This window comes from Echinops telfairi, unplaced genomic scaffold (genome assembly GCF_000313985.2).
Source record: "Echinops telfairi isolate 266 unplaced genomic scaffold, ASM31398v2 ScPeMD7_443;HRSCAF=831, whole genome shotgun sequence".
In the NCBI taxonomy this organism is placed as follows: Eukaryota; Metazoa; Chordata; class Mammalia; order Afrosoricida; family Tenrecidae; genus Echinops; species Echinops telfairi.
Genome location: NW_022104341.1, coordinates 56,483,764 through 56,493,885, shown reverse-complemented (window position 1 = coordinate 56,493,885; position 10,122 = coordinate 56,483,764). Strand labels below are relative to the sequence as shown.

At 48.4% G+C, this 10,122-nt stretch overlaps 1 protein-coding gene across 1 annotated transcript in view; it reads right to left on the bottom strand.

The window, feature by feature from the left end:
- Nucleotides 1-10,122, bottom strand: part of WLS (Wnt ligand secretion mediator) — a 130,981-nt gene that overhangs the window by 24,711 nt on the left and 96,148 nt on the right. The window contains exons 4-8 of the mRNA XM_004699341.2: nt 9,145-9,306; nt 7,898-8,034; nt 4,362-4,530; nt 2,841-2,938; nt 2,434-2,497 (exon numbers count right to left, since the gene is read on the bottom strand). Of these exons, the coding sequence (XP_004699398.1) occupies nt 2,434-2,497; nt 2,841-2,938; nt 4,362-4,530; nt 7,898-8,034; nt 9,145-9,306 (630 nt within the window). The remainder of the gene's footprint in view (nt 1-2,433; nt 2,498-2,840; nt 2,939-4,361; nt 4,531-7,897; nt 8,035-9,144; nt 9,307-10,122) is intronic.

Below are 10,122 nucleotides of genomic sequence, written 5' to 3'. Positions count from 1 at the left end.
CCTAGAGACTCCTCTAGGACAGGGCAGACCTGCCCCTCGCAGTTTCTGAGACTGATGCCGTCCCTAGAGACTCCTCTAGGACAGGGCAGGCCTGCCCCTCGCAGTTTCTGAGACTGATTCCGTTCCTAGAGACTCCTCTAGGACAGGGCAGACCTGCCCCTCGCAGTTTCTGAGACTGATGCCGTCCCTAGAGACTCCTCTAGGACAGGGTAGACCTGCCCCTCGCAGTTTCTGAGACTGATGCTGTCCCTAGAGACTCCTCTAGGACAGGGCAGGCCTGCCCCTCGCAGTTTCTGAGACTGACGCTGTCCCTAGAGACTCCTCTAGGGCAGGGCAGACCTGCCCCTCGCAGTTTCTGAGACTGATGCTGTCCCTAGAGACTCCTCTAGGACAGGGTAGGCCTGCCCCTCGCAGTTTCTGAGACTGTCACTCTTGACGGGCATTGAAAGCCACGCTATCTCCTGCAGGGATCCTGGTGGTTTCAAAGGTCTCCCTTTATGCTTAGCAGTCCAACAGGTAACCACTAGCCCACCAGGGTCCCTCTTGGTTACCAAAAACCCCAAACCCCAACTCACTGCTAACAAGTCAATGCTGGCTCACAGTGGCCCACTAAGATGGTAGACCTGTGCCCATGCCTTTGCAAGACTGTCAATCTTTACAGAAGTAGAAAACTCCGTCTTTCCCCTGTACAGCAGCCGGATGGTTTTGAACGGTGGACCTTAGAGTCAGCAGCCCGATGTAACCACTACACTACTGGGACTCCTGAAATCATGCCAAGAGTGAGCTAAATGCAGATGCCCAGGCCGCACACCAAATAGATAGAATTGGTTTTTTCCCATGCTAGGGAACCAAGTGTAACTGTGTTTGGCAACTACTCCCCCAAAACAAACAACTCCCTGCCATCAATTTGATTCTGACGCATAGCGATCCTGTGATAGGGCAGAACTGCCCCTGGGGGTTTCTGAGACTGTCACTCTTTGTGGGAGTAGAAAAACTCATCTTTCTCCCCTAGACCTTGAGGCTAGCAGCCCAGCACAAAACCCGCATGGGTGGTGGTGGTGGTGGTGGAGTGGCTACATCCTGGAGTTTTCATAATTAGGGAATTAAGATGCCCTGGAGTCGTTGGCCTAAAAGGCATTGGGGTTGGAGTTGCCAGGCCCCTGGGCATGGAATGGAAGGTCTTACAGTAATCCCAGGGATGAAGCACTGTTGGTGGGGTTTTTTGGCTGTGTTTGATCATCACAGAAGACCGCGTCAAGTGGAGCCAGGAGCAGAGGAACATGCGGCTTGGGGGAGGGAGTGCCCCCTACGAGGCTGAAGGAGAGCTGAGGGATGAGCATGGTGGCTGGGGAGGCGGGTGACCGGCTTCGAGTCCCTCTGCACTGCAGTAACCATAGGGGTCCCTGGGTGGTACAGCGTTTGGTGGTCCCTACCCCCCAAGAGACGCCACCAAAGTCAGGCCTGGCAATCTGCTTGTGAGAGGCCAGGGCCTTAAAAGCCCCGGCTCTACTCGGCACACAAAGTCAACTCTGCAAAACCGAAGAGCGGCTGCAGCTGACTTCACCGGGGAAATAGTCCTTTGGCTCCGTGCGAATGTCCGCTAGTGGGGGCGGAGGGGAATCCAACGCTCCCATCCTCTGATGTGAACAAAGAATCATGGTCCTGCTTCCATTTTCCGCACAGAGTTCTCGTGGCACTAAGAAAACGAGTAGCATCATCACCTTGGACAAAGCGTATTAACCAGCACCTGATAACATATCAGTATCCATGGAGGAAAAGTCCACCCCAAGCCTTTCTCTCACTCCAAAGAGATTTTTCTCCCCTAAGCACTTAGCACACTATTCGGGGAGATAAAATATTCAAATCCAGCATCCTAAAAGGGATAAGAGAAGACTGTCGCTTCTGCCTCACGAAGATGAGTCAGACAGAGTTTATGCTAACCAACCAGAGGACTCGGCGGCTCCCCTGGAACTAATCACCTTAGTCTTATCTCCACTCAGTCTCGGGCAGGAACAGCAGCCGCCAACATGCCAAGGTCGCTGTAAGAAACCTCGAAAAGAGATGACTACAGAAACAGGCTTCCCACCGAGGGGCCTGCAGACAGCCCCCGTGGCTCCAGGGGAAAGCTAGCCATGCTTCAGTCTGAGGTAAACAAGTGGATAATAGATCGTTTAGACGGGCTGTGGGAACACCAGAAACTATCTCTGCCAGGAGGATGTGCAGCAACCCCCCCCATTCTGGCGGCTCTGCCCCGTGCTGGAGAGCAGGCATTAATGTGCCTCATTATTTGCCTTAACTATGATGCTATCAGTGGTCTGAGGATCAAAGCTCTGGCTGGGACCACATGCAGAGCATCGGCAGTGGCTTAGATCATCTTGGGGACCAGTTAGCTGTGGGGAAAAATAAAACTCTAAACCCAACACGGAAGGATACAGCCAGCTCTGTTCCGACATCTGTGGTCCAGATACTGTAGAAAGGATTCGTCAGTTGTACCCCTCTACAAAGAGAAACAAGATGGAAAGGCAATTCACGGGAAGACCAAAGGGGGAATGCTCCTTGTTGCATATTCCTAAATGTGCAGCTCAGCTGAAATTAGACCAAGGAATGCACCGGAGAACCTAATGAGAACGGGAGATTGAGAACGTGACCAGTCCAAATGTTTTGCATCCCTGCCAGGTTGGTCTCTGACTCCATTACAATGCCTAGCTCTGGATGCGTCGAGGGCAAACTCTTCCGTGCCAGAGAAAATGTTCATGGTCACCCTCCTGCTTTGGGGAATGGTCCCCTGAAAGAGATGGGAGTGGGCATGTCTGTTCTGAGCCTGGTGGGCACTTACTCACCTCTCACACATGTCAAATATGAAGAGGCAGAAAGAGCCAACTGCAATGGGTCCGACTTGCTTCCAGTATCCTGCAATGTGATTCCGCTCATGCTGATCCTAAGGAAAACCAAATGGCGACATGAGTCAGGGATAGGAGCAGAGCAAAGCCATTCTAGAGGTGAGCCAGTTGTGCAGACTAGACTTGCTGAGCAAGTACTGGACACCATGCTAGACTTCATGCATACAAGAAGGAGTAAGATAGAAATCTCTGTTCGTAAGGAGCATATTTTCTTTGGAGGAGTCCAGCACAAAAATGATTACAAAACCAGCCGATAAAGGCTATCGATAGCAAAAAGAACAGGATGCTATGGGAATAAATGAAGGGGCTTACTCCCCCAGTCTGGGGTTGTTCTGTGGTCCTCCCAAAATGGCTCATTCAGAATTAAATCATGTGTGATTAACATCTTTGGAAGTAGAGGTATTTGGGAAGATAGGGTGGCCTTTGTAGGAGCAAACAGAGGTGTCCAAATAGGCCCAATGAAAGAGGCCTCCCATGGTTGAAACAGACATTTTTTTCCTGCTTATCATTAAAAGCAAGCATGGCTCTTCTGGATAGACGCACAAGGACACAGCATTTAAAAATGGGAGAAAGAATAGGAAAACTAAGAAGGGCAAAGACATGTCTGAGGCCCCAGGCAAGGACCCCGGTCTGTGAGTCCACACCAGCTTACTGCCGGTGAGCCACTCTGGCTGGTGGTCCTGCTGCGGAGGCAGCATCACCCCACCACCTTGGGGCCAAGGGCTCCTTCTCAACGTGTCACTGTTGGAGGACCCCCATGAGGAGTTCTGCAGTCAGCAGGGGTTTGCTCCCCCCTCCTGCTATTTCCTGGGAAGGCAGCAAGTCTTCAGGACAATGGTCAAACCCTGGTGGAGTTCAAAAGCAGTCCAACCCACTAGGGGAACCCAGTTCCTGGCATGAGGACCAAGCTCCAGCTGGCTTGCTGCCTTAGCCACAATGTGATGCCAGCACCATTTGAAGTTTCACCTATGGTACCTTCCATCATCCTGAAATACAATGCGGAGCCTATGAAAATTAGTGCTGATATTAGCGAGCAGTATTTCAGGGGTTACCACATCACTGCAAAGATCTGCTTCCTAGAAAGAGCCGTGCCTGCATGAAGCAAAGCAGAAGTTCCCTCAAGTCAAAGGAAAAGAAATCATCATCATTATCATTGCTGGTTGGTGTACCCACTCACTGCTAAGTATTTTGCTCGAATTTATCTCATTTAATTCTCACCTATAAGTTAGGCTTTCGTTCGAATTTGCAGTTGAGGAACCTGAGATGGAAAAGACTTAAGGCACTTGCCCAAGGTCACTCAGCTAGCCGATGGTGAAGAAGGAAGAATCTGAGCCAGAGGGCTGACTACAGTGATCTTGCACTGTAACCACTGGCTTCCCTGCCTCACCCGCAGCTAGAGCAGAGGTGGAGGGCTGGCGGGGTCATGTTGTGCTGTCGGCCCCTTCCCCAGTGGGCTCTTACCATCATGTGCTCGCCACAGAAGATGATCCAGAAGGAAAGAAGCATCGCATAGAAGATGCCCTGCCGGATGTCACCAAACAACAGCATCCAGGTCCAGTCAAAGCCAATGGAAAACCATTCGACTGGGATGTTGATGAAGGTCATGGAAATCCCCAGGGCAAAGATGACTCTGATGGGGAGAACACACCAGGAACACTTGTTTATTACTCGAGGGGCCAGGCTTGCAAACTCAAGGAGCGGATTCGGGGGCCCCAGAAGCTACTTATTACGACAGAAGCCACCGGATCATTTTCTTAGCTCTCACAAGTTTCTATAGAGATGCGAAATGTCCCACTTAGCTGGTGCCACTACTAGATAAAGAGAATTCCTTCAGCCCTGCTGCACAATCAGCCCTCATCTCCGTAGTGACCCGCACTGTATTTCCCACATGTGGTTGGCTCCCTTGACTTCACCGACAGTCCTCATTGGATTTAATTGCTTTCTCACAGGGATTCGGGCATTATTCCCTCAGCAACAATGAATGATGAATTACAGGAGCCTGTTTATTTCAATAATAAATGGCTCCAAATAAATACCCATGAAATATACATTCTTTAGGCGGCTGGTTTCATTTGTATTCTCCCCCATCATACTACGGTGACTTTGCTTTTTCTATCCAAACAAGATTCATGATGTTGCTAAGTGATTCACTTTCATTTATCCCCATGCAATACATGTTAGTAATATGGCGTGTTACTGTGTCCAGGCTAGAGACCTAAATGAATAGGACTTGCTTTTCCACTCACGCAGCGATTGTTTAGTGGGAGGGGGGCCAGGTAAAGAGGCGACTGAAAGAGTTGTCCGTGCCAAATCACATGACAGAGCCCCAAACTGAGCGAGACTGTGCAGAGATCAAGCAGACGGGGAAGGACGGGCCCAGCACAGAGGCCCGCAACACGAAAGCCGCGGTTCTCCACCTTCCGAGTGCCGCGGCCCTTTCATACATTTATTTCATACAATAAAATCATTTTTGTTGCTACTTCATCACTGTCATTTTGCTACTGTTATGAATTGGGTGACCCCCGTGAAAGCATCATTCAACCCCCCTCCCCAAAGGGTCGCGACCCACAGGTTGAGAACCGCTGGTCTAAAGCATCTGAGGAGCTGCAAATAACACTGATCAGAAAAATTCGGAAAGTGAGACCAGAGAAGAGACCCCGCCTGACAACAGAATTAGACATTTATCTCCGGGGGACTGGGGACCTAATAATGAGTTTAACAATGGAATGGTATGGCTCTTTCATTAATTCCTAGAATACATATGCATTGGGTGTCTGCCATGTGTCAATTACTATTCCAGAGGCTGAAGAGAACTGGAGTGTCAAAATAGGCACGGGTCTTGCTTTCATAAGAACCTGTCGATGGGGTATGGGGGGGTGGGGGAGTGGGGAAGACAGTAAACAAAGAATGAGCATTTTAAAGAAAAACAAAACATGGTATGACACCCAGGATATGGACAGCAAGTAGAATAAGGGTTTCAGGGAGTTGGGGAACAGTGGTGAGGGGGTTGGAGAGGATGTCAAGGAGTCCATGTAGAAAAAGATTGTTTGACAACTGACTGTGGTAGCAAGAGTACAATTCTAATTGATGTGACTGAAATTTGGAATGATATATGTATTAAATCCCGACTAATTAAAAACAAAACCGGGCAAGGCAACAGAAAAACACTGGGAGTGCTATTTCCTATCAGGCACTGGGAAAGCCTCGAAAGGAAACAGACATTGCAGCCGGGAAAGAAGGCAGGCAGGCAGGCACTGTGCCAGACAGCTCTCTGGGGAAGAGCATTTAGTCAGAGGGAAGAGAGAGTGCGAAGTCTCTGGGGGACAGAGCCTGCCGGGCACACTTGAGCCCCATCAAGGAGGCTGATGGGTGGGAGAGGACGTAAGAGGAGGAGCTCAGAGGTGGCGTGGGGCCAGATCATGGAGGGCTTTGCAGGTCAGGGCAAAGGAGAGGAAATGTCAGGAGAGAGCTCGGAGTCGTGGAGTGGCATGACCTCATTGACAACTTTGCATATGTAGCCTGAGCCAAGACGTTTGCAAGGAGGCAAAACTATGAAGTCCAAGGAGGAAAATGGTGGTGAGAAGGAGAACACGTTGCGAGGTTATTTCTCGTGAAGTAGGTGGGACGTGACGGTAGGTGAGAGTAGGGGGTGGGGGTCCCAGTGGAACTTTTGCAATATCCTGGTAGATCGGACGGTGGGCAGGAGGGGAAAATATGAAGAGCAACTGGTGACCCCACAGGTGTAGCTGGAGCGACTGCAAAGGCAGAAGCCAGGCGAACAGCAGGCCAGAAAAGGGAAGCATTACATGAGCTTCTTGGGTACTCATATGTGTTACATATATATTTTTTAATGTAAGTGAACATATAAAGAAAGTAGAGTCTAGAGTTGCGAGAAGTTTGGTTGGAAATAGACATTAAGCCATCAGAGTATAGATCACTGTAAAAGTCATGATACTCTATAAGCTCATCGGAGACAGAAGTGTAGCTAACGAAGAGAAGAGCTCAAAGACCCGAGTCCTGGCTTTGAAGCCTAAGTGGTTGGCAAACCAAACCCACTAGCATCAAGTCAATTCCTTCTCCAGACAACCATACAGGACAGGGTGGAATGGCACCTGGGGTCTCTACTATAATGTTTCACAGGAGTCGAAAGCCTCCTCTGTCCCACAGAGAGGCTGCTGTTTGCAAACTGCTAGTCTTCAGGTTAGCAGCCCAACACGTAAGCACTATGCCACCAGCAGTCCGCAAGAGGCTAACAAGATGTGAGCAAACAGCAGGAGAGACCAACTGATGGGCATCAAGACAGAGGATGGCCAAGAGGAATTGAGAAGGAGGACCAGTGAAGAGAAAGGGAAGGGTTAAATCACATGCTGGTGCTGAGAGAAGGAAAATATTGAGGCACGACCGCTGGATTTGGACTACGGAGGTGGAACAGTTTCAGTGAAGTGGTGGGGAAGGATCATGGAAGATTAATTATGGAAAAGATTTTCAGGAGTCTTGCAGTAAAGAAGAACAAAACATGGATATGAAGACTTTAGGGGGAAGTGGACAATAGAGAGACTACTGGGAAATGGTACATTTGTATACTGACCGGAAGGATCTAGCATTCCCACAGATCTCCCATAGAATGATACGGGAGAGAAAGAGACCATATTTGCAGGAGCATCATCCTTATACAGGTAGGAAGGACTGGGCTCCGAGCAGTTCGGCCACCGTAAGAGAAAGCAGTATCTGGGTCTGACAGTAGAAATGAAGTACAGATACAGAAAAATGGACCAGAAATATAAGTACAGTCCTGAGAATGTAATCATAATTCTGCACGTCCAAGAAAGAGGAGTCCAGAATGACTCCTGGTTGACTCGCTAGTCCACGTAACACACTGGGTGCTTGAACCAGACCACCCCACCCCACCCCCCACATCCTGCCTCCAGTACAAGCAGGAGTGTGGCAGGCCATCGGATGCCACTGACTGAAATGAGTGTTCCCAAACCAGCTCTTACTTTTCCAGAAGCACTGGGGGCCGGGACATCATGGTGATCCTCCTCCAGTACCACACCATGATGATGAAGATGCTGGGTGTAAGGAAGGTCTTCATGGCAAACCACACCTTGGTGAAGCCTCCATTTTGATGGATCCCCTAGACAGAGGTCAATAATAATTTTGAAGGGGAATGAATGTATCATAGTATTATTTTTGACCATCAAACACATGAGAAGGAAGAGGCTAGAGACTGGGTGTTCTGAATTTTCAAGATCTGAGAACTTTTAATATCCCACACATACATTGTCCTTATTCTCCCCTTGGCCCCTCCTCACACACTGTAGAACTAAGTTGGTATCAAAAGGTACAAAAAGGGACCCTTTATGCTACAAAAATGGTTAAGATTGGGATCAAAGATTTTTGATCTGTAAAGATTTTCATTAAAAACCTGGCGCTCTCTTAGATGCTAAAAATGTAGAGATTGGTCAAGTATGGTAAGGTAAATCTTTATAATGGAATGCTATACAATATTGTAAGATAGATGAGGGAGTTCAAAAGTTCAAGAAAAATGTAATGAAAATATAATGGAATTTTCCCACAAACTTTTTGAAGTCTCCCTCTATTTATATGATAGCCTTAATATTACATGCAAAAGCAGGAATACAACGTGTTAGATATAACATCCCTTTTTGTAAGGGAACAATTACGTGTCAGCCGCTCTTGTGAGCTGCTGTAGAGTCAGCTCCAACTTATGGTGACCTTATGTGTAACAGAACGAAACGCAACCTGAACACACCTGGTCCTGGGCCACCTTCTTGAGACACATCAACATCTCAACAGTGGTGACTATTCTGGATGGTAGGATATTACAGTAACTTGATGGTATTCTGTGTATTCACCAGCAATATTAAAAAAAACATTTCTGGTATCATCTTTGCTCATTTGGAAAGACTTTATCACCTAAAACACCACTGTGCCCTTTAACACGTGTGCTCGCAAATCAAATGCATAACTCGTGTCTTGTTCACAATTGTGTTCGCCGTAACCAGGTCTGCACTGAGCAGTGAGTAATTGTCTTCCATTTCTGTAACCACAGGCACAAATGAGTTCACCTTGTGTTCTCTCCTCTCACAAAGACCAAATTAGTCCCACTTCTCATATGAGACAACTGAGGCACAGGGATGCCAGGAGGTAGAAGGCATTTCCTATTAATCCGAGTACCCATGAACTAGTGCCTTGCACACTTCTGCCTGCCTGGATCGCTTACCACCAGCCGGATATCCTTGATCTCGCCGATCCCAACGTTGATTTTCTTCTTCTCGTTCACAGGCAGTCGGATGTTTAGGAGGTAGTACTTGTGAGCTACGGACCCGATCTCCATGAATGGAAGGACATCACACTCGTAGTAACGCCCCTCGTGCTCTAGGGTCTGCAAGAAGAACAGGGGGTGGGAGGCAGGCCACTACTTCAATAGACTGTGCCCGAGCTCTCCTAGCTCTGTGCCGTCATGGATTACCAGAAAGATGTGCTTCAAGGAAAAGATTCACGGGCTAGTCTAATAGGGTTCATTACAATCGAGACCTGGTGTTTATCCCTCTCTCCAGCAAAACAGCCACATTAGACGCAAAACCAGAAATGAAAAGTACAGCACAGAAATCCCTTCTATCTCTTAATACCCTTTGTGCGCAACACTAATAAAAAAAACCCTCCCAAGCCTGACTCCCTTGTTCATTCCAAGTCAAGAGAAAGCCTGATGTTCGCAGCGCTGTATTCCAGAGGATTCGCAAGGCCTTGCAGAAGCCCATCAGCGGGCCTCTCTTTGGAGGCATGGCTGGATAGGAGCAAACTGCTACTAAACCTTAATAATCAAGCACTTCACCAAATGTACCCCCCAGAACTTCTCATTTGAGGTGCACTTTCAAGCAACCTCCTGTACCAGGGCCGCAGGGGCCTTTTATTTGCAGCAGGTCACCTGGAACTTCTCAGACTCTGTTGGCAAACCAACCTCTTTAGAGTTCAGGAGGAAACCCTGGCTGCAGTTCATACCCCAGTTTGTGCTGGCTAATTGTTTTCAGAAAGCTAAGAAAGATTTCTTTGTAGTGACTGGACAAGAAAAGGAAGATCCTTGGACTTCGGAGAAGATCAAGCAGGCTGGAAGTTAATAATGAGGTAAGTTTGCCATCCTGGCTCACTCTGAAAGTTCTGTCTCAAAGCTTCCTAACAAGACGCAAGATGAGAAGAAGGA